The sequence below is a fragment of the Accipiter gentilis genome, chromosome 18, assembly GCF_929443795.1.
Source record: "Accipiter gentilis chromosome 18, bAccGen1.1, whole genome shotgun sequence".
Taxonomy (NCBI): Eukaryota; Metazoa; Chordata; class Aves; order Accipitriformes; family Accipitridae; genus Astur; species Astur gentilis.
Window position 1 is genome coordinate 282,064 of NC_064897.1, and position 24,535 is coordinate 306,598.

At 36.3% G+C, this 24,535-nt stretch overlaps 1 protein-coding gene across 5 annotated transcripts in view; it reads left to right on the top strand.

Moving 5' to 3' along the window:
* Window positions 1-24,535, top strand: part of BMAL2 (basic helix-loop-helix ARNT like 2) — a 37,632-nt gene that overhangs the window by 9,772 nt on the left and 3,325 nt on the right. For 4 of the 5 annotated variants that reach the window (XR_007508730.1, XM_049822222.1, XM_049822220.1 and 1 more), the window contains exons 3-14: window positions 279-314; window positions 4,063-4,101; window positions 6,739-6,896; window positions 8,964-9,043; window positions 9,804-9,896; window positions 11,935-12,052; window positions 12,875-13,018; window positions 14,665-14,905; window positions 15,846-15,952; window positions 16,547-16,697; window positions 17,922-17,977; window positions 18,791-18,899. Coding sequence is in view for 4 of the 5 variants with exons in the window: in XM_049822222.1 (XP_049678179.1) it covers window positions 279-314; window positions 4,063-4,101; window positions 6,739-6,896; window positions 8,964-9,043; window positions 9,804-9,896; window positions 11,935-12,052; window positions 12,875-13,018; window positions 14,665-14,905; window positions 15,846-15,952; window positions 16,547-16,697; window positions 17,922-17,977; window positions 18,791-18,899 (1,332 nt within the window). In the remaining variant the exon portion in view is untranslated. Of the gene's footprint in view, window positions 1-278; window positions 315-4,062; window positions 4,102-6,738; window positions 6,897-8,963; window positions 9,044-9,803; window positions 9,897-11,934; window positions 12,053-12,874; window positions 13,019-14,664; window positions 14,906-15,845; window positions 15,953-16,546; window positions 16,698-17,921; window positions 17,978-18,790; window positions 18,900-21,869; window positions 24,528-24,535 lie in introns of those variants that run through there. The other variant, XM_049822221.1, reaches the window with a different exon arrangement.

The following is a 24,535-nucleotide window of genomic DNA, read 5'->3' on the forward strand; positions in this document are numbered from 1 at the left end:
GTTCATCAGTAGTGTTTCCCTGAAGTTTGGATCTCTCTCTGATTTCATGAAACTTCTTTCATAAAAAAAATTCATGTCCAAGTGGAAATACTAATTGAAAAAGTATTGTTTTAGAAGAACTAATAATTTGTTTGTAAAAACTAATGTTCTTGCTGAAAATAACTAATCAGGTGGGGTTTCCACTAGAATTTTTCTGTGACATTTTTTCATTGGGTGTATCAAGTAATCTTTTTGTGCTTCAAACTACATTTTGCTTACTTTATTACCTGTTTCTGCAGGGACACAGTTGAAGTTGATGGTGATCCTCAGAAAAGGTACTTTTTACAAATGAATCCATTTCTGTTTTCAGTGATATAAACATGTCATGTTTTCCTGTTTGGATAAATGAGCTGTGTGGTTTGCCTTAAGGAAAGCTTTGTCTATGGGCAGGTCTTTGTACAGCACAATGTGATAAACATACAGGTAATTAACAGGATGGATAGGTCCATCCAATGTTAAGGTTTTCTGATATTTCTTTCTAAGAAGACACTCTGACTTGCTTATAACTTTGCCAGACTTGTTAGTATTGAAGTTAAGGTGAGAATGGGAGTGAATGAAAAGTTAACAGTTAAATAAGAAGACTAGGGAGGTGAAGGAAAGGTCTGGTACTCTTCTAGGACTGGTGCAAGTAAACATTTTTTGTTTGGTTTGTTTTAACCTTGTCAAGTGCTTTTTAAAATAGAACTACCACAACTATGTTAAAATATTGCTATTATGAGGTGACAAACCAGAGTTAAGATTGGCTGTGCAGCATAAGTAAACCCCTTGTGTATATATGTTATGGGATAGTTATTATTTACATGATTACCCTGTTGTGATTTCTTTTGCTGCACCTGGATACCCTACTTAGAAAATATATTTGTTTATATGTAGCAGTGCTGTATTCTTTTTTTATAAAATAGAATATTTCAGTTGGAAGTGACCCACAACGATCACCTAATCCCAACTGCCTGACTACTTCAGGGCTGACCAAAAGTTAAAGCATGTTGTTAAGGGCATTGTCCAAATGCCTCTTAAACACTGACAGGCTTGGGGCATCGACCACCTCTCTAGGAAGCCTGTTCCAGGGTTTGACCACCCTCTCGGTAAAGAAATGCTTCCTAATGTCCAGTCTAAACCTCCCCTGGCGCAGCTTTGAACCATTCCCACATATCCTATCACTGGGTACCAGGGAGAAGAGCTCAGCACCTCTCTCTCCCCTTCCCCTCCTCAGGAGGCTGCAGAGAGTGATGAGGTTACCCCTCAGCCTCCTTTTCTCCAAACTAGACAAGCCCAAAGTCCTTGGCCACTCCTTCTAGGACATTCCTTCCAGCCCTTTCACCAGCTTTGTTGCCCTCCTCTGGATGCATTCGAGGACCTTAACACCCTTCTTAAATTGTGAGGCCCAGAACTGCGCACAGTATTCAAGGTGAGACTGTAACAACGCTGAATACAGCGGGATCATCGACTCTTTTGACCGGCTGGTCATGCTGTGTTTGATGCACCCCGGGATGGGGTTTGCCCTCTTGGCTGCCAGGGCACACTGCTGACTCGTATTGAGCCTGCTGTCAACCAGCATCCCAGATCCCTTTCTGCAGGATAGTCAGTATTTGGTACATGGCTTATTGGGTAGTATAAAAAAATTTTTCTTTGGGGATAAATTGTTTGTTTCTTAGTAGATTTTTTTTCTGTGGTACTCATGATGGAAAATTGTGAATAAAAGTACTGCTCTTCTGTCTTTAAAACCTCTGCTTCTGTTTTAGAAGAAATGAGGAAGTACGTTTAATAAATCAATTGAGAAAATAGAGGAAAAGGTAGTATTCTTGTTTTTTCCTGATTAATACAGATTCTATTTTTTTCTAGTACCATTTAAGTATGCCTACATTATAGCCAGAGGTAGAATTTCACCCTATGTTCATGTAGTCAAGGTAGTTTTAATCTAGCTATTTATATCAGTAACAACATAGCTTTTAGGACAGAGGCTATATAAATCCATTGAAGGCTGTGACTGATTGCTTGAGCAGCAGATTTGTTCTAGTTTCTTCCCCAAGTGGAGCTCCTGAGGGAGAAGGAGAGTTATTTAATAGGCCGCATGCTGCATTGCAGTTGGTCTGGCTCGCCCTTACCTCTTCTCTTACGTATGGTCAGACAATGTAACTTCTGTTGGAGTTCATAGTATATGCACATTTCTGGTAGAAGTTTCTGTTGAAGAAAAATATTAGTTACTGCTAACTCCTCTAAATCTGAAACAGTTTCACTGAAGAAAAGTCCTAGGGTCTTGTGAGCCCAACGTACTGCTGTGTTTGGGTTTACCAGACTGTCTGGAAGATTCCTAGATTCCAGTGAAATCCCAGGTTGAAGAGCTGGATCTCTGAGTCGTGTTCATTTGGCTCTGGCTGCTGGATCCTCGCTGGGGTCACTGCTTAGCTACAGGTGGAAGCAGCTTTTTGGGCCTTTCCTAAAGCTGTAATCTCCAGCTGTCCTTCCACTTCCTACTTCTGGTTCCTCATAGGAAACAGCTGCTGACTGATCACCCTGTCTGCTTATAATCCTTCTGGAACCACATATGCCTCTTCTAAAATGGTCACAGGCTAGCAGGTCTGTCCTCTGGAATGGAGTGTAGAGTACTGCATGAGATGTTTCCACTGCTGAATTAAAAAAATCTAAAGAACTGCTGTAGAAAGAGTAAAAATATTTGTATCAGTTTTTCTTTTAAAGAAAATAGTAGCCAGTGTTTGTATGGGAACTGCCTCTCTGCAAGTACCAAATTGCTCATACTGAACTGGTGTCCTGGTTTTGGCTGGGATAGAGTTTATTTTCTTTCTAGTAGCTGGTGTTATGTTTTGGGTTCAGTGTGAGAAGAATGTTGATAACACACTGATGTTTTCAGTTGTTGCTACGTGGTGTTTAGACTAAAGTCAAGGATTTTTCAGCTTCTGATGCCCAGCCAGCGAGAAAGCTGGAGGGGCACAAGAACTTGGCACAGGACACAGCCAGGGCACCTGACCCAAACTGGCCAACAGGGTATTCCATACCATGGGATGGCATGCCCAGTATATAAACTGGGGGGAGTTGGCCTGGGGGGATAGCTGCTTGAGAACTAATGGCATTGGTCAGCGGGTGGTGAGCAATTGCATTGCACATCACTTGTTTTGTATATTCCGGTCCTTTTATTAGTATTATTTTATTGTCATTTTATTATTATTAGTATTATTAGTTTCTTCCTTCTTGTTCTATTAAACTGTTCTTATCTCAACCCACAAGTTTTACCTTTTTCTTCCAATTGTCTCCCCCATCCCACTGGGGGTGGGGGAAGTGAGTGAGCGGCTGCGTGGTGCTTAGTTACCAGCTGGGGTTAAACCACAACAATTTGAAAGATTACTATTAGGCCGTGCTCTGAAATTCTTAGTAGATGGTGGTGAAAAATACAGTGATCTTGGGGAAGAAAAAAGATCGTTGCCCTTGTGTGAATCAGTCTTCATACTTTCCAGCTGCCAAGTATTTATTGTGATACAGGCACTATGATTGTCTTTCATTTTATTACAATTTTATTAAATAAACTTTGCAGTCATTACTGTATGGTATGGGAAAACACTTAATTTTTACTTTTTCTGACCATGAGCAATTAAAGTATATTTTAGGCCCAGTCTAGGCTAGGGTTGCTTTTTTCATCATTTGACAACAAGATTTTGGAAATAAAAACATGAATAGATGATCTCTTGTAAAATTTTGAATAAAAACATAAATTCAAGCCTGGACTTAAGTTATTTGAATGTTGCATTAATGTTGTTTTCTTCAGGATAAAAATAGCCCTGTAATTATGAAATATCCCCATAATGTGTTCACCTAACTGTGAGTATTGGAAGTTGTGCTTTGGTCTGCTTCTATTATGCATCACTTGCTAGATCATTTTGGTTTAGGAATTTTTGTGGGTTTGCTTTTGTTAGAGCCATAGCATTGTCTATATCTTCTTGAATTCATGGGAGGAAAGAAGTACCTAGTATTAAATATGCAATGTAAAACTCTGTATCTTGTTTTCTCTAGGAGTGAAGATGAAGAACATGTTAAAATAAAAGATTTCAGGTACTAATTTACAATAAAAGTATGTTTTGCTAGTAAATACTAGGATTCATAATACTAAAATACGAGTTTGTGGGTAACGTTCATTAAAACTGTCAATATTTAACAGTAAACTTTTCCTCCTCCCCCCGCCCCCTAAATTTATAGTAATTTTTAGAGCCTCCTTGAGGATTTTATTTTCAACTAATTTTAAGGAATGTTGTGTTGCAGAATATCTCAGATGGTTTAGCAAAAACCTGAGGTTAAAATTTTCAAGGTGAGAATTAAATGCAGTACACTCAAGTTGTGTATAAAGGGAGGAGCTGATCCTCAGTCAGTATGAATCTGAGAATTGTTTTTTCTAGATTTGTCTGCACTTGCAGGTATTTAAAATTTATCCCACATGAAAATAGATTCACGTAAAGCACGACAAAGAATTCTTGTTGTGGAGCAAGTTTTTGTATAGGGAATTATTCAAGGTTTGCCATTGCACTTTGAATTCAATCTTACCTGAAACCAAATTGGAATTCACTTAAAGCACTTGGAATATTTGAAACGCTGTGTGACTGAATGCAGTCATGATTCATCCAAACAAATATTTTAAACTATAGACAAGCCACTTAGTAAAACTAGAGCTGTTTTATAAACTTGTCTTTCGTTTGTCATGTGAGAAGAGATGTCAAAGCAGAAATAAATAATCCACTCTGCTGTCAAAAGCATTATTTATACAGTATGCTAACTAATAATTAGGAAGTGTTCTTGTAACTTAAATAAAATGGAAGAAATTAAAGTGTTCCAAAATACATTTGCAGTCTTTTTGTTTAACTCCAAAATCTTTTTTTCTTGATTGCTATACAAGATTCTGGTTTGTACATTGCTCTAATAACTTTGCTGTTATATTGTTAATTTTTTTCCTTAAGTTTTGGCTCATTAGTTGGAGGAAAAAAAATAATTAGAAGACTCTTTGAAGGTTTGCTTAACAGTTATCTCCCTCCAGTGTTTCTTTTCTCAAGCTTATTGGGGAACTTGCTTTTCTCCTTTCCCCTTTGTAAGTGGGGAATGTAACGGAAGGCTTTCTGAATCATGCAGTCATCGCCTGAATTTCTGCATCCACCTGTTCAGGTTTCTATAATTTCTTATTGACTCTTAGAGATGTGGAAGATCGTTCTCTTTCCCTAAATGTTTGTATCTGTCTTCCTGAGGTTCACAGTTCAAGAAGCATACACAATATATTACTTGATTTTTCCTACCTGACATGAAGGAAAAGTTGGATGAACCTGTAGAACTAAGAATAACTGATAAAATTAATTTTTTTTTAAAAAAGCTTTAGAGGGAAAAGCTAATTGCTTGGGTGAATGACCCAGAATTATTTGTGGGGAGAAGGGATTTATTTTGGGGAAAAATAATAAAAAGAATAGAAGACTAGGTCCTTAAAACTGTACTTTGTTCTTTCCTAACAGGCCAGGTACAGTTAACTGTATTACCTTTAATACCTTCTGTTACAGTATGCCTAAGAGGAAATGTTTTAGAGATCAGTTAACCAAAACTTGTTGTCCCTCAGTTTGATTAACTACACTGTGTCTGGTCTCAGTCAGAAAGGAAAATAATCTTTGTTTTCATTGAGTGGCTAGCTTGTCTTCTGGGTAAGGAGGGAATAGAATGAATTAAACTTTTTTTGATCTGCTAGAGGATGTTAGAGGGGAGGAGATCAGCTAGAAAAGCTAACATACTCTACTAGAAAGAATTAAAGAAAAAGTGACCTGATATACAAATATATTTGTGATGTACACTGTCTTGTGCCTTAGTTTTCTGATGAAAACTGTCCAAGGAGAGGAGTTCTCTGTGGTTGAGTTCTTGGACAGAGGCTTACCAAGAGGTGAAACCTGAGACACAAGGTATCCACAAAGGCTGAAACCCTTTCTACCACCTTATCAGGTGAATGAAGGGGAAGGCTTTCTGAAATGCCTCAGGTGAAATTACACAAGGCATAGCTTTTTATTTCGGTTTCCACTACATCTCCTATAAGCACACATAAATGTATTGTCTGTTGCTTCTGCTGTGCTATGAATAAATGCTTGTGTTTGTGTCTGTCTTCAAGCTGAGTAATTTTTAAGGTAGTGAGATAACAAGAAGGCACTGCTTATCTCAGGTTGTTGTGAGTTTGCATAAAACAGATTTGAGAGATGCTTTAGCAAGTGCTGAGAGTATTTCTTAAAAAAAAAAAGAAAAAAAAAGTAGCAGAATGAATACCCCAACTTGGTTACAGAAGCCAGGTAGAGGTAGGGCCAAGGAGAAGAAATGTCTTCCAGTGATTACTAATGATATCAAAAGTTCTCTGGTATACAGTAAGGTGTCAAGGTATTCACTTTGAAGTCAAGGGTCACAAGAAGAATTAACTTTTATAAGTCTTCATAGCCTCCTGTTCCTGCCACATATAATCAAGCTGTTGCTTGAGATATTTTTCCCCCCTCAATATTTCACATCATTATTGTGATCATTTCTGTTTTGTTCAAGTGAATCCAATTCAATTGTTAAATACAAGTAGTGTATGAAAAACTATTTCAGTGCAGTAGTACTTCTTGTGATATGTTCTGTTCCCAAAATTGAATTGGTTAGTATTATGGGGAAAATCATGTGTTCTAAAACAATTTTTCTTCTTAGAGAGGCTCACAGTCAAACAGAGAAGCGAAGAAGAGACAAAATGAATAATCTGATAGAGGAATTGTCTGCTATGATACCTCAGTGCAATCCCATGGCACGAAAGCTAGACAAGCTTACGGTGTTACGGATGGCTGTGCAACACTTAAAATCTTTAAAAGGTGAGTTTTAGGAAAATAATCCTGAAAGTTCTTGTTCTATCAGGAGTTATACTGTGTATCTTCTTTAAGTAAATCAAAGGTCGTTTATTTTACATTTCCTTTCTGAATTCAGTTCTTCATTTAAATTCATGTGTTTGTAGATTCCAGAACTTCATTTCTTCTTTTGCTTAGTATAGCAGAAAAAAAGCCACCCTTCAGTGTCTCATATTTTCTGTCTGCTAAGGGGATGCCTTGCAACTGAATCACTCCTTGATTCTTTTTAAAAATTAAAAAAATCAAACAAGTCTGTCTTTCATTATTTTCCAACCCCCAAATTAAACATGTTCTGTGATCTCTCCACTTTCCATTATACTTTCTGTAACAGTAATACCTGTGGTGCTGTACTGATGCCAAGAGCTATACTGCTAATAGAGAAGCAAATGGTCTTCATGCTCCTGTTTGCAATCACAAATGTGGTAATAACATCAACTCTTTGTCTCTATGTTGGAATTTCATGTTTATCTGTTGACTTTGAAATTTACAACATCATGGAAAAACACCATTTAAAAAACCCAAACAACAAAACCAACCAACCAAAAAAACCCAACTAAATTTTGGGAGGGCTTTAAGTTGAAGGCCAAGTAATTTATGAAATATCAAATACTTCCAATGAGTTGTTTGTCCAGTGTGAGATTAGGAAAAAAGTCTCCTCAACAATGGGAAACCATGCTAATGTTTACCTAAAGAAACTGATGTAAGTAGTTGCACTGGTTGGGAGCACAGAGAACTCACTTCAGTGATAGGTTAAGTCTTTTACAGTGTAACTTCATAAAAACAAAACCAGTTGCATAAAACTAAAGAAAAAATTATGTTTGGACATAAACATCTTTAAAACTTTTTTTTTTAACCTGCAAGAACAATGGTCAGAAAGGAATGCTGCAAGACACAACATACTTTAACAGAATGGTTGATGACTTTGATTACAGTAAAGTCTTAAACACCGTGAAATGTTAGAGAGTAACAAGAAAGAGTTATCAAAGATATTTTTCCTCCTCCACAAAAATAATAATTTGGTCAACTGTAAGCAAAGATCAAAGACTGTCTGCATTGCAAAAAAAAAAAAAAATTGATCATGAATAAACATATCTAACAAGAACCCCATTAGCCTTAAGTCAAAGGAGTGTAGGAAATTAATTATGCTACTAACTTGACCGTGAATCACAGAATCATTTAGGTTGGAAGGGTTTCCTAGAGGCCCATTGACACAAGCAGGCTGAGAATTTTGTGTAAAGAAATAATGTGACAGATTAGCAGGGCAGTAATTGCACTTGCAGTTTAAACAAGCATCTACAAGAAATCTTCAGCTCAAACATTTGTATTTTAACAATAGGATATGAAAACTGGGCTCCATCCAGCACAGTTGTTATATGTATCTTCAAAACAAATGCTTTAAGAAAATGCAAGATACTATGTGGCATTATAGTGAATGCTGAAATTTGCTGGAAAGTTCAACTGCTATTTTCCTCAAAAAATATCTAGGAAAATTTGTGGAAATGCTTGTAATGGCTAAAAATTATTTTAGAGTACTTGCCACAGGTGCTAGAACAGTGAATATAGTGAGTCAGTCTCACTACATTTAGCGAGACATTCAGTTTAACTGCAATAGAGTGGGTTTTTTGATTGTTGGATATACAGTACTAATGAAGCATTGTTCATGCCAAAAGACAATTGTCAACATTGGAATTATTAGGCTGCAGCAAATGTTAAAGATTCTGAAATAGGCCTGCAAAATGTTTCTAGAAAATTCAGTTCTCATACCATTTCTCTAGCACTATATTAAAGGTATCTGAACAGAATTTTCCTTGGTTTATGCTAAGTAAAGGGCAAGAAAAAAACTGGTTGTATGCCCATATTAATTACCATCATATGTTTATAAGGGTTTTTTTATTTTTAATATTTTATAATTTATTTTTTTTCAGCTGTTGTGGTTGCAAAGAAACGTTATAAAATACAAAATAAGTATAAATGTTAAAAGTAAATTTAAAATGCAGATTTTGACATTATGTCTACAAATAATCTGTTTTCCAGGTTCCACTAGCTCCTATACAGAAGTCCGGTATAAACCTTCATTTTTAAAGGATGATGAGCTCCGACAGTTAATCCTTAGGGTAAGTGGAAGGAAACTCTCAATTAAATGATGCCCTTATTAAAGCTTGCCATTAACTTGAGTTTTTAGTTGGAGAGTGCTTTTTTTCCCCACCTTTTTCTTCAAGCAAGTGCTTTGATGTATTTGATAAGTACTGGTTTATAAACTTTACGCTATACAGGCTTTTTCATAAAGGTATACAGAAGATGATTTGTGAGCATGGCAGACAGCAGGCCTTGAAGGGATAATAAATCTGTATACAATCTGCGTATTTAATACATAAAATTTTTAATGTCGATATTGAAGTCTGCATACAAGTTTAGAGAATGCTTTTAATGATGCATAAATGTACTCACAGTTGTTTGCTCTCCTTTGCTTAAATTTTTAAAGATGTACTTTGAAAAAGATGCAGAAGTAACACCTGAAAGAAAATCTTGTTTTCACACTTCATCCTATACCCACACTCCTTTACCCTTTCTCATTTGCAACTATTTTCTTTTTCCTTTGCTGCAATAACAGACTTTGCTGAGATCTGTAAAATGACTCCTAAGTTAGACTGTTTTGCAGCTGGCTGCCTCTTTTCCCAAAGCTGTGTTTAAGAAACTTCAGCTGTCTGTAGCTGAAGGTCTCATTTGGTCCTTGCAATCTTAATTGCTTTTTGATATTAATTATAACCTATTTAATTTAAAAATCAGGTTTAAAAGTGTACTTCCTTGTAGTCATCAATATTCATTGTATATTTTAATTGTATGTTTTTAAAGACAGTATCTTTATATTTTCAGGCTGCAGATGGATTCCTATTTGTGGTTGGATGCCACAGAGGAAAAATTCTCTTTGTCTCGGAATCAGTTTGCAAAATACTTAATTATGATCAGGTGGTTATAATTGAGTTTCTTGGTTTGTTTTTACCTTGCATTTTCTTAGAAATTTTGAAACTTTTACATTTTATTGTATATTACTAAAAAACAGTCCTTGTGTATCATTTCTTGGAATTTCTCTGATTTAACCTCCTTCAGAGTAAGGCTGAATATCCTGGAACAAAATATTTGCATGTACAGTCAGTGTTCCTGACCTGAGTAATAGCAACAGATTTGAATTTATTATCCTTAAGAAAACTGCTAGTCTGAGAGGAAGGGATAATTTGAAGATGTCCTAATTTCTGTCTCCAAGAGATTTTCTTTTAAATGATAAAGTGAGTTGGGGGGGGGGGGGGCGGTTAGGCCAAGGAAAATTGGTAGTTCAGCAGTGGAAGTTAATTAAAGCTTTCTTCAGTATTGCCTTTATGCTCAGATGCACTGCGTAACACCTCAGCCACAATAACTATCTGTGTATATGCTTTTAACTTGAAGGAGACTGAGGTAGTGTGAGTTAGATTAGCCTGTAGAGTAAGAGAAATAGGAAAAATAAAAGTACCTTCCATTAGTTGACATTTAACATCATGGACAATTACCACAAATAATCAAGGCATGATAACTTGTTCATGTTATCTATGACTTCTGTTCCAAAAACAGAGGCTAAAACAGCTAGTGCTTCCATCTGTCTACTTCTATAACTTTGAAACCATTTGTGCTGTGTTCATTTTCTTCATAAATGGAGGGGTAACCAATCTGGACTCTGTTTTATAGATTTTTTTATTTAAAATAAAAAACAAACCAAAACTGTACCTCTTTTAAATTAAAGTGAAATGAATCATCTTATGGGAACAAGCATAAAGCAGATTTTCTTTAAAAAAACTTCTACACTGAATTTACTCAAGGACTAAAAAATACCTTTTGGAGTCTCTCACATCAGACATACCTACTTCTAGATCCATAAGATCTTTGCTGTTCCAGCCAAAGAGCTTCAGAGAACATAACTGACTTAACCCATCAATTTATTGGCTTATTTGGGAATCATTCTACGTTATGAATCATATCCTGCAGCCTAATCTGTTTATTACACCTATATATTTTGACAAGGCTGCTATTAGCCTTTCTAAGTGGCACTTGGCATTTTCCCTTTGCTTTAGGGTTAGATGGGACCTGGGCAAATGAAAGAGGCTGTATGTTTATTATCCTGCTTTCTTAGAAGCTTTTCATTAAACCCATTTCTGATTCTGGCATATTGGAAAAATGCTCCCCTTCATGTACGCAGTGGTCACATAACAAGTGGCATGCCTCCAAAATGAATTGCAATTTGAATCTAGAATACTGCTTGTCTACCCATTGATTTGATCTGCTGTGGTAAAGGTAAGCAATGAAAAAACCCAAAACTAGCCCACTTCCGTGAGATTTCCTTACTGTTTCAAAAGAAAGTAGTGCTGCCTTCAGTAGTGCAGGAGACCACTTACTCTGGATCAGCAGACCCAGCAGGTTGAATGGATCCCAGCTAGAGAGATTTCTGTAAATAGCCTCTACTAACGAGTGCTGAAGTGAGCTGACCCCTGCTTCCAGGCAGCTCCTCGCCCAGTGATGCCATTTTGTCCAACCAAATTAGAGCTTGGAGTCATTAGGTAGCATGAATGTTTCTTTATTTCCTCCCCGGCTCCCAGTAATCTGAGAGTGGAGTTATTTTGCGCATAACCTTCTTTGGCTAGGATCAGGAATAGAATTATGTACATAAATAAAACATTCAGTTTTACAGAACTGTTTTTTTGATATCCAACTAAATCTGCTATTTTTCAAGGGGGAAGTAACAAGTTATGGTTTTACTACTCTGTGTTTATAAAAATAATATTAAAAACCAGCAAATTAAATGCGGATTAGAATACTGATGTTTAGAGTAACTGTGGTATTTGACTTTGACTTTTTTTAATGATGTAGAAAGTTGTTTTTCTGAGATAAGTAATACGTGTGGGGTCCTGTTCCAAAATGATGTGGTTCTTATTTCTTTTGCTTTTTGGTGTCTGTTTTTTGTTTGTTTGTTTTTTAATAGGCAAGTTTAATTGGACAAAGTTTGTTTGATTACTTGCATCCAAAAGATGTTGCAAAAGTTAAGGAGCAACTTTCTTCTTCGGATGTCTCTCCTAGGGAGAAGCTCGTAGATGGGAAAAGTAAGTCGTATTTGAATGTCTTCAGATTTTTTTTTTTAAAGAGATGTTAATAAATCTAGTGACTATACAGGACATATTCCTGTATTCCTATGTGCATAGATGTACAAACTCGAGGTATAATTTCTATTAAACAAACATATTTGAATGCTTATCTGCTGCTTAGAATGCACTTACAGTTTAAAAGCTAGCCCAGAAAAGAATTTATTTTAGAAAATAAGAATTACTGAAATTTGCATTGTTAAACGTTTACCAAGATGTGGTCTGACATTCTTCCTATCAGGCATACTACTTTTTTTTCTTGTATTTGATAGGTCTTGTCAATACAAAAGACCTGATGTAGTCGAACATGGGATAAAATACTTCAATATCAAGAATCACTGTCTTCTCTGAAAATGCTAAGTGTCAATCCTAATTTAACCAAACCTTATTTTGTTTACAGTTATTTCTAATATGGAAAGTGTTATGTACTGTGCAGCTAATGACTATTTTATAGCTGGCTTTTATAAGCATCTTTGCACTTCTTCCTTGTACCAAATAGAAGTTGAAAGTTTATAAAGCATACTTATTAAAATACCATTCAGAATATCAAGAAATATTTAAAAATAGCTTGGTAGTTCTTTTTAATTTTGGAATCTGTGTGACAGTCACGTTTTCTTTGCCCTGTTTAAGTTATTAGTCTTCATTTTTAATTGTACGGACAAAATTTAGGCAACGAAACAGTAAGGAGAAAGTACTGGAAGCTAAAATGAAGAAAAGGCCTTGTATTCTGAAGTTTTATTGTTGGATTTTGGTTTTTTAACCACTTTACTAAATTTTTGTAAGCTGGCTTGCAAGTACACACAGATTTTCAAGCTGGACCAGCTCGACTGAATTCTGGTGCTCGACGTTCCTTCTTCTGTCGGATAAAATGCAGTAGGACCACAGTCAAAGAAGAAAAGGAGTGCTTGCCCAACCCAAAAAAGAAAGGTATTCAAACAGTGTAGATGAAGTGGGGGCTTTGTCTTGAAACTTGGTATATTTAAGTTCCGAGTCAGTAGTGTGACCCTTGTAGTTATTACTAATTGACAAAGTAGCTCTAGAGAAGTGTCAATATGTACTTGAGACATGTTCTGAAAAACAGCCTAATTGTACTCTTTCTCCTCCCTATTCACTCCTGGAAAAGAGAGAGGGAGGAACCTGAGTTACAGTGGCTGTTTAGGAGCGTGTGGTCTGTTGTAAGTCAAATTTTAGAAGTCTCAGGGAAACCAGAAGAATGAAACTAAATAACATATTTCTTGAAGATAACTGTCTGACTCAGGCCTGTAAAATCTACTGTTTTGAAGGAAAAAAAAGCAAGTAAACAACTTCTTTTTTCTGATTTGCTTTTTCTGTTGTGTGTACTTAAAAGTATGAATTTTCCTTTTTTCTTTTAGTAGTAAAGTTAATTTATCAGTGTAATTTCTTTCAGTTTTCCAGTAATTTTAATTCAGTCCATTTTTGGTACACCTGTACAGCAGTATATTCTTGTCAAGTTTTCAGTGAATGGATCTTTTTAAAATGTAATTTTGTTTAATATCTTAGTGTTGTTTTTTGCAAAGGTGTGCTGAAATTTTGACCCTGAAAAAATACTACTTTTGTTTTTCAATGTCACCTATTATTGTTGAGATATTTATTTTACAATAGTAAATTTTAAAACAGGTCTGTAACTGTAAGTAAATAGAATTCAGTCTCCTTTGATGTGCCAACTAACTCGGTGAGATAAGAATTTAACCTGTAGAAATGTTTCTCAGGAAAGCAGTGTCGAGGGAAGGCACCTTGACAATCTGAGCAATTGTTACAAATTCACAGTAGGAGAACTCAAGTTTTCATTTTACAGAGTTGATATATGTTTCCTATAGTTGATAGGAAATCAAATCTATGTAAAGCATAATTTGTTCAGAATACAGATATCGAGAGTACTTTGACAATTTTTTTGAAAGATAGTTACTGTAAGAGACATAATGTCATCTTTATGACTTGATGTGTATGAGGGTGTTTGCGTGTTATATAGGCAGCAAAGAGTCTACCAGCCATAGGAATGAATGACGGTGTATGCTGTAATTTAAGACTTTTAAAATATTTGTGTTCCTAGAAAATTGTGGAATTCAGAAGCCTAAGATAAATAGAAAATATGCTGGGTTGTTTTGGTTTGTTCTCTCAACTGCTTCTTTGAGCAATTGCAGTAAGCATATGTTAAGATCATTGTGTTCACAAAAGGTAAATTGATTTGGAAGCTACTGAGTGCCTCTCCAGTTTATTTTAAACAAAACCATATAGAAAATGTTTTCTGTGGGTTACCAGGCTGTTGGTGTACTTTGTTTTTGTTTTTTTTCTGTGAGACTGTGTTTGAACTGCCAACACCTATAATTTATCTTCCTAAATCTTACATAGTATTAGAAGTGCTCTCTCCAGGTAAACCCAGTAGTACAAAATTAATTAAAAAATACTCTGTAAAATTATCTATAGACTTGTACAGTTCTTGTAGGTAAGCGTAAAATGTAGTTGCTGGTCTCATGGTGAACGGAATAAAAAAAAAAAAAAAGTAATTCAGTTTACTTTTTGAACCATAACTGCTTCTTATTTCTTTTTATTAGATCACAGAAAATACTGTACTATTCACTGTACTGGGTATATGAAGAACTGGCCTCCTAATGAGGTGGGAGTAGAAGAGGAAAATGATGTAGAAAAGGACAGTAGTAACTTTAACTGTCTTGTTGCAATTGGGAGGTTACACCCCTATATTGTTCCACAAAAGAGTGGAGAGATAAAAGTCAAAGCAACAGAATTTGTTACACGATTTGCCATGGATGGAAAATTTGTTTATGTAGATCAGCGGTAAGCGTTTTGTTCTTTAATGTGAAGAGAAAATGAACATGACACCACTAGTTAAATTTTCTAATACTTTGTCAGAACTGAAATTTCTCAAGCAGAATAGAATTTCTAGGTGCTGTACACAGGAAGCAGTTCATTCTGAATCTATGAATGCTTGGGCTTTGGTTTTTTTTTTTTGTCAAACATAAAATGTAATATATAAAAGTAAGTGTATTGTCCTATAGGAAAAGGTGAGCTAGCAAGATTAAAATATGTCATAAAATGCACTCATGTACTTATTATTTATAAAGAAAAACCACAAGTTAGAGCTTCATAGCTATGCATATGACTTAAGTAATAAACACTTAACCAAAAACTACTTCTTAAAATCTTACTATTTGGAACAAATACATTCTATCTAAATGAGGTACCAAATTATTTCATTAGAAGTGAAAGCTAAGTTCCTATTTTCTGAACCTTCTAAACCAGACTTTTATTTGTTGTAGAGACTGACTTACCACTTTGTATTTTGAATTTCAGTATTGTCACTGGAAGCTTTTCATTGCTTTTCAGTCATCTAAAAGTGTCAGTTTAAACCTATTCCTTAAAGTGGCAGAGCAAAATTCAACTACTAAATTTTTTTTAATGACTCCTTATATATGACCAGTACCCTGATTGGCTAATGGGAAGACCTAATGATCATAAGTATTTTGTGTGTACATGTGGTTTGCATGTTTAAACACTGTTATTTTGTCTTTGAATTGCCATTCATTGCAAATGGATAATTTGCAGTGAATAATATTTCATGTTGTTTTAGAGCTATACTAATGCTGTATCTTTTTCCCCAACATGAACACAAGCATCTATTTCTTTAGATACTAATTTTCTGCTTAATCTGATACTGAAGAAAACAAGCTTTGCAATTGTTTGAATCCTCTGTAGTTCATGTTTTTATTTCTAACAGTGCAACAGCAATTTTAGGGTATCTGCCACAAGAGCTTCTAGGAACTTCTTGTTACGAGTACTGCCATCAAGATGATCACAATCATCTAGCTGAAAAACATAAAGAAGGTACAAAACAATTGGTTCTCCCAGACTACTTGCAACTACATGTAACTGCTGTGTGAAAACACTAGAAATCAAAAACTCAGAAGCTGAGAATTAATAAAACTGAACAGTGTTAGTGTTGTCCTCTTCTACATCTGCATTAAGACATGCCCACATAAAGCTTGTAAAAAAAGCAGGGAGAAACTTCTGTTGTCTTGGATCTTGGTGCATTGCTTTAATCACAAGGGAGTAATGTTAATGCTTCTTTCAACCCTCTGCTTCGATTATTTATAAGAATGAGGAAGGAATCCTGAAGAGCAAATGTGCCTAATCATACAATTGAAGACGCTGATTATGAAAGTTCACTAAGTCAGGAGTCTTCCTTACTAGTGGTTTGCAAAAACTAAGTACTTGGGCTTTAATTTAAGATTAATAACATTGCTGAAACTATAGTTTGATTTTAGTAGGGGTCCTGTCCTGTCAGTTGTTCTGGCATTTAGTTTGTATTTCTGGCCATCAAAAACATTTTGGTTTTATGATGCTATAAAACTTTATATTTTTTTAACTTTATTTTTCTAAGTATAAATATGGTGATTACAATTTTCCTTTCTTATCTAGTGTTGCAGAATAAAGAAAAAGTATTTACAAATTCCTACAAATTTAGAGCAAAAGATGGGACTTTCATTACTTTAAAGAGTCAGTGGTTTAGTTTCATGAATCCCTGGACCAAAGAACTGGAGTACATTGTATCAAACAACACTGTGGTATTGTAAGTAATTCACATGAATCCCCATGCTATTTTTTTGCCGTAATTACAGTTAGCATTAGCAGAAAGCAACCTGTTGAAGAAGCAGAACAAGACTAGAAAATGACACTGCACAAAAAGTGGTTGAGTAACCTGGAAGAACATTTTTTTGCATTTACCAGTTATTTTTATTTCAGGCTTAAGTTGTGGATTTGACCCTGAAAATTGTGCTATTTCACAGTAGAAAAAGAGGTGAAAGAGTTTCTTATGAAAGGAAGATAGGAAGGATCTTTAAAAAAAGTAGATACGAATAAATTGAAATGTGTAGTTAGTTCTTTTCCTTTTGAGCTTTACAAGACTGCATGTGTCAGTTGACTTAAAATTAAGTGCTACCCTACCTACTATCTGTCAGAGTGTGGGGAAGCATAATTGATAGATCATAGAAATGCAAGGTGGGACAAAAAGATACTCTTTAAATTGATTGCAACGGAGGAGCCTGCGAGACAGTAAATGTGTGTGTAATTCTTTTTTATTTTTAATTCTTCTTTCTCGTTCTCTATGTCTGGCAATGGAACTATAATTCAAATTGTTCCAGTGATACTGAGGATCTTTGCCAATGACTGGGATTTTTAGAGGGGCGTGGATGGGATTTTATTTCCATTAAACCAAGTTGTTAAGGGGGCCTTTTACCCATTCAGTAGCTGCTTCATGTCGTAGCTGCTTCATGTCTTAAGTCAACATCACCCACCTATTTTGCTCAGGTCCTTTTTCCTCAAGAAGACAGAGAAGAGCGGTTCAGACAGGCTGTGCTGCCCCACAGCCCGGCTGTGCCTGCCCTGCAGATCTGGGCACCTGCAGCTCTCCAGAGGAGGGAAGGCAGGCAGCAGCTGCTGGCTGAAGGGAGCCACTGACCTGTCCTTGTAGCAGTTGTTTCTGGTTAACTGGTCTCCCTCCTAGTAGTAAAAATGGCAGCCTTGTTTTCTTGTCATGGAACGCAGACAACTATATTGGCCTTTCTTCTTTATTTGGAGAGTAAGTGGAAATTAATATTACACCCAGTGCTTCAGAAAAATACAAAGAATTGAACATTGAAATGTGAGGAATACTTTTTTTTTTATACTAGTTTGACAGTGTTAGTTTTTACTCTGTGTAAAGCATTATTGAAATCAAACATAAATATGCTGGGTTTTGCCTTTGAGAAACCTGCTGATTTTTTTGAGTTTATTAATTTATTTATTTAAATCTCAGAGGTCATAACGAGTCAGCTGAAGAACAGGTCCTGTACGGTTCCCAGCCTGCAGAAGGCAAGTGTCGCTTCTTACAGTTATCATAGGTGTATCTCCTGATCAAGCATTACAATTTTAAATTTATTCAATCCAGGAACTCTTTTATTCTAGGTTGTTGTGCAAAGAAGGATTAATTTTTTTTAAGCTAATTCTGGTGACAATTTCTACTTACTCACAGCATCCCTAATTCATATCATTCACATAACTGTGATCAGAAGGGCTTATAGCAGATCTTGTCCTTCTAGCAGCTTCTGCTATAGCTAGGATTTTGGTTGATAGGATGATATGCTTCCGTCACAGACTCTTTTCATATTTTGCCTGGCTTTCTGAAGAAATGCAATTGTACTGTTTGAGTTTACCTGTAGAATATAGGATGATACTGATATTCACATATATATCTTGTCAATATTTTGCTGCTGTGCATAGATTCTGATTTCTACATGCTGTTTTATCATCTTGCTATACTATTTTTGCTTTTAAAATTGTTCTTTTTAATAACTGATAGCTATTTGTGAAAAATCCAAGGGGATTTTTTTTTTTCTCATGTGTTTTGTGTTGTCTGTGAGAGAGACTGGAGGTAGTAATGATTAAAACTAATTTCACTACCAGGGATCAGCAGTTTTCACAAATATATTATTAGCTTATCTTTATATTTTAAATGAGGCTTACAACACCCTCCGCCATGAGTTAGTGTTTTAAGGAATTTAATTGCTGAAAATAAGAGATATAGAACAAAAACTGCTTTAAAATGAATGCTTGAGGTGATTGTTCCTTGCTGTGTAATGAAACTGCTACAAACTTAAGGTTTTGTTTTGGTTTTTTTAACTGTAGATGCTGTAAAACAGTCTTTAGTAAGCGTACCTGGAATGTCCTCTGGAACAGTTCTTGGTGCTGGAAGTATAGGAACCGAAATTGCAAATGAAATATTAGAATTACAAAGGTAATAAATGCTTAACATCATACATTAGGCTTTTAAGTAAAGATAGAGAAGAGGTATACGTGATTGTGTGGGGGTTGTTCAAGTTTCATTTTTATTGTGTTATATGTTTAAAATATTTTTAGGTTGAGCAGTGGCATTATGAGATACCAGTTATAACCTAATGTTAGTCTCATGCATGGCAGAACACATCACTGGCCTTGATAAATAATTTTGTTCTGGGCATGCAATTTCCTTTGTTAATGAAAGTATTATTTAACTATGACATCAAAAGCGTTACTGTGATGCAGCTCCTTCACATGATGTTGAAATGGGTAGATAAACCATTCGGGAATGGAAAATCAGTTGTCTGTGAGTAGTGTTTATATTTTTCTGGTAGTATCGTTCTGCTAGGAGAACTTTTCTTGAAACAGTCCCCAGTGGAGTGCTTTCATAGCCTGTATTGTCCCTTTCCTGATTATCCTGAATGTAGACTAAAGTGATAGGACAATTCCCTCCCGGTACCCAGCCACAGATTAAGAAAAACCTCGCTGCGTCATTCCAAATGGGAATCCATACAAGAATCAAAATCTTAATTAAAGACCAACCCTTTTAAAACTAACTAGTTTTAGCAAGTACATAGCATAGCCAAGGAATTCAAAAGGAAGAAACATAATTTTAATGTGAAGATATCCTTACGTATTTTTTGTGTTGTGTACCCACAGTGGTGCCTGACTTGCTTACAGAGGAAAATGTTATTACGCTGTGTCAGTTTGCATTGTATCGGCATTTGTTGTCTAAGAACATTTTTTTTTAAGAAGTCTCCGAGTCCCCTAATTCCAGGACTTTGGGATGCACATGCACAGGAAAAGTCTGTTTTCAGTCACAACTCTTCCAGGAATTAAGGCTTCATCAGAAGGTCCAACCACTTTTGTTAAGGTCAAATTTAGGATAATGGTGCTATCATCTCATCAGCACAGGACAAGTTATCTAAGTGTTAGCTTTGGATAGTGAAGTCATCCCTCAGACTGTAGATCTTATACTTCCAGGTAAAGGAATGCCAAGAAATTTTTTATGTCTGCAGAGCAGTGTGTTCCAAGGTCCCATACGTAGTTCCTTCCACTGGCACTTGTGCAACTGGACCTGAAAGTGTAGTAATACTACACCTTCCAGGAAGAAGTACACCAGATTTGGAAACAATGGTTAAGGTGTAAGGAATAATTTCATATCATAGAATATCCTGAGTTGGAAGGGACCCATGAGGATCACCAAGTCCAACTCCTGATTCTACATGGGCAACCTAAAAGTTAAGCCATATATCTAAAAGTGTTGTCCAAATGCTTCTTGAACACTGACAGGCTTTGGGTCATGACCACTTCCCTGGGGACCTTGTTCCAGTGCTCGACCATCCTCTCAGAAAAGATCTTTCTCGTAATATCTTCCCCTGATACAGCTTTAAGCTGTTCTCCACGTCCTATCACCGGATACAAGAGAGAAGACATCAGCACCTCCCTCTCTGCTCTGCTTCATAAGGAAGTTGTAGACAGCAGTGAGCTCACCTCTCATTCTTCTCTTCTCTAAGCTGAGCAAACCTAGTATCCTCAGCTGTTCCTCATAAATCATGCCCTCTAGTCCTTTCACCATCTTTGCCCTCCTTTGGACACATGCTAATATTTTTATATCCTTCTTAAATTGTGGTGCCCAAAACTGCACAGAGTACTTGAGGTGAGGCCACACCTATGCTGAGTCTATTGGGACAGTCACTTCTTTTGACTGGTTAGCTATACTGTCCTTAATGCACCCCAGGATACTGTTGTCCCTCTTGGCCACCAGGGCACATTGTTGACTCACATTGACCATACCATCAACCAAACCCCCCAGATCTCTTTCTGCAGTGCAGCACTCCAGCCTCTTGTCCTCCAGTCTATAAATACACTGATATGCCATAGCATAGTCAGCTTCTGCTGTTTCAGTAGTAGTCTGACTCATCAGCTTGTCTGTGAGGATGTAAAGGGAAACAGTGTGAAAAGCTTTACAAACAAAAGTCAAAGTAAACAACATCCAGTGCCATCTCATCCACCGAGCTAGTCACCTCCTTGTAGAAGGCTGTCAGGTTGGTTAAGTGTGATTTCCCCTTTGTAAGTCCATGCTTAGGTCCAGGATTACACATTATCTCTTCGTAATGTTGTTGTCTTCTCAGCTATCTCTTCATCCAAAAACTATTTAATCTTCTGAAACAGTAAAAACCATGGTCAGAGCCCAAGAGTGTGAAGAGTGACAGTGGTAGATGTTTCTTACTCTGTTTCCAGTATTTTGGAATCGCCTTCCAACAATGAGGTGGTATCCCTTTACTAGAATAGTCAAATTGCACAGGGAATCATTCATTTTCAATGAAGGAAGAAAAGAATAAACACTTCAGTTGTGATGGGATGAAAAGATTGCTGCTTAAAAAAAAAAAAAAAAATCCATCCCACAGGATGATGGCAGGTTGCTGGGATTATCCAGCAAGGGGGAGAAAAAGCACTGGCAACAAAAAAAGGATTGATATCCTCAACAGCAAAGATGGGATGTTACATTTTGGTAATACCATTGTTAATGTCCTCTCATTAGTACCATAGAGGGAAGAAGAGTCACTTTTTAATTCAGTTTTCAAAAAGATCTATTAAGTTGGCAAAAGTTACTATCTCTGAGAGTTAATATCCAGGCATGACCCAAGAGCTTAATTTGACTCTTGTTCTGGACACTTCAGTCAGCTCAATGTGATGGTCTTCATTGACATCACCTGACCTTTGCTGAAAATGCTCATCTATGTGAGCATATGTGTCATCAGCTTAAGGAAACCAGTTTATTAAGTAGATGCATAATAAATTTGGTGGATGATGAAAGAATGAATGCATTCCTGGGAAGGTTTTCTTTGAAGCTACCCTTTGAAAGTTCTGGTATTTGTGCTTTTAAGAACCACAAGCAATGCTCTTTCTCTTCATATCACTGCAGAGGCAACAGTTTTAGGAGCAGTATCTTCCTAAGCAACAGAGGGAAATTTTGTGAGCTTTGTATGAAGATCTAACCAACCCATTACTCCTCTTCTGTGGCAATTCAGGAGGTCATGAGAGCAAAGTCTATCTGTTTTAATCTCAGGAAGCAGAAGAATCCATTACAACAGATAGAATTGTGGAATTTGGAGAAGAGATTATGGCACTGAATTAATCTCCCCAATTTGGAGGAAAGCTTTTTGTAAGAGTGGGAATATTTTTTTTTTCAGTCTGTTTAAATGGAGTTCAGTTGTACAGCTGAGGCAGGTATGACTGAGGCCTCTTTAGGGCTATTTCAGGGGAATATTTATTATTTCATATCCTTCCTGATCCCAAAAGAATAATGGATTTTTCTAGTCCATTACAGACCTTACAGAAATTGAGCTTATTCATCAAAAAGTTCAGCTTCCATAGTATTAACACTGACATAATTTTCTTTCTGTCTGTCTGCCTATCATAAGCTTGAAGGTTATGATGCATACCTCCCTATCTGTCAGAGATTCATTTTGTAGATGTCTTAATTTCATCATATAAGTAAAGCATGGTTTTATGCCTTCATGGAGCAGCAGTTTGTTTGATTTTCCAATACATCTTTTCAGGAACAGCACAGTGATAGTTCAGACTTGCTTCTAATTTTAAAAGTGAGGCTGCTAGGAGAAATAAAAACAGCACAAGTTCTGGATTCAAAGAACTACTTTCCAGGGCAAGTATTTGTTGAAGTGCTGCAGTGATGAGCACATGCCTCCAGAAGCTGCATCAGGTAGTCTTAGTCTTCAAGTCATTGGTTGAAACTTAGTGTTTCTCCCAGTTATGTTCACATCTTGAAGACTGGTTAGTAAATGAAACAACATTATGTTGCTTTCTTTGGGAACACTCGTCTTATTTCTCAACTAATAGACTGAACTTCACAAGATTTTGGAAGGAAAAATGTTTTGCTTGCTAGCTTCATCAGCCACACTGATCTAAGCCATTTTATTCTTGTGCAGGTGTGTTTGTTTCAGTGGTCTTAGTTATCTATGGGCACTGGAAACTGAGAAATGAACTTGTGTTGAAACTAATAGCCCAGGAAGTTGCCATGCGGGTAAAAGAAAAGGTTATAGGAGCAAAGTCATGTAGAATAAGGTAAACTGTGCCAAAGAAAGGGCAGTTCTGAAAAGAAACCAGCTATGGGAGGGAGCAGTTGGACTGTCTAACTGGGGTGTCTGGCATCATATTCATCCTACAGCCCTGTATCTTGGGGGAAAATAAACTAGAGGCGTTCACAAATAAAATTGGCCATTGAAGGCCTCATCAGTAAGAACTGAATGTTTCTGGAGATGTCTGGATGTAGTTGCTTGCACCCAGATTTAGTTCACTTTTCCAGAATCGTTGGTGAGAACAATGCTGTATTTCTTTCCAGGTGAAGAGTAGAACTTCATGCTATTTTTTCATTTTTCTTTTGTATGAAATCAAGTTACTGTCTTGCACACACTGAGGCAATCAAAATTACACAAAAGAGTGACCAACATAGGCTAACACCAGCTGGTTTTCATCAAATACCTTTGTGACTACAAACATAATCCAATAAGATGAGTGCATTTACTATCTGAATCTGCTCTTTGCACTTTTTTAATATCAGGAAGACACAGATGGTTCTCAAGCTGTATATCAGGCATCACCAAGTTGGTTTTGTTTTGGTTTTTTTAAGTTTCAGGACTATGCCTACAGCTCTATTTACAAGCATATCTGAATTGAATTAGCATCTGATGAATGATCATTTCAGTTACAGCAATGCTATAAATCTATTCAATCTGAAGTTTTTCTCCCAGCTTTTAGAGATGGCACTACTGCTTATCAAATGGCACATTGGATATTGGAATGTAGGGAACTAACAAATATTCCACACAAATAACTCTAATTCCTTAAGATAGGCTGTTTATTCAACCATTTTCTATCTTTCCTCCAATCCCTTATCACATTTCAGATCTGAGGAAGTGATGGAAATGGAAGCATCCCGAGTGCCCCAATTCTTTTATACCCTTGTCCTTTGGGAGTCAGGAAGAGCAGGGGGAGATGGGAGCAAGCTGTGCAAAGGGCCCTGGTACCACATTTTCACTATGAGTTTCATCTCTGGCATGTTTGGTGAGGGAGGATGAGAAGTATCTGAAAAAAATTCTGGTAACAAACAAGTGGTCTTTATTTTTAGTTGGAATTTTACAAAAATATAGAAAGATGGGTATAACAAAATAATATTAGAGAGAACATTAGAAGGATGTGTTGTTTTCCTTCCACCATTGTCCTTATGTTGTCTGTATTCTGTATGTATTTGAAATGTACCTATTTGTCCCAATGTGCATAATTCTGAAAACTGTTACTCTCTGGTTTGTCAGTGCTGGTGATTCAACAGAAAAAATAAAAAGTGTGCTCAAGTAATTATGACCCATGGCCTTTATTGATCTCTTCTGCTTTGTGTGTTATCAAAACTTGGAGCAGGAGAATTTATAATCTTCAGGAGAATTTGAGACAACATTGTCTCAGATTAGCTGGCTCATTCTTTGTCACTGGGGAGGTCTGGTGGGTTCTGCAACACACAGGCTATTTTTCAGTTTATGATCAATGTGACTTGGTAAATCAACTAAACGTATACAA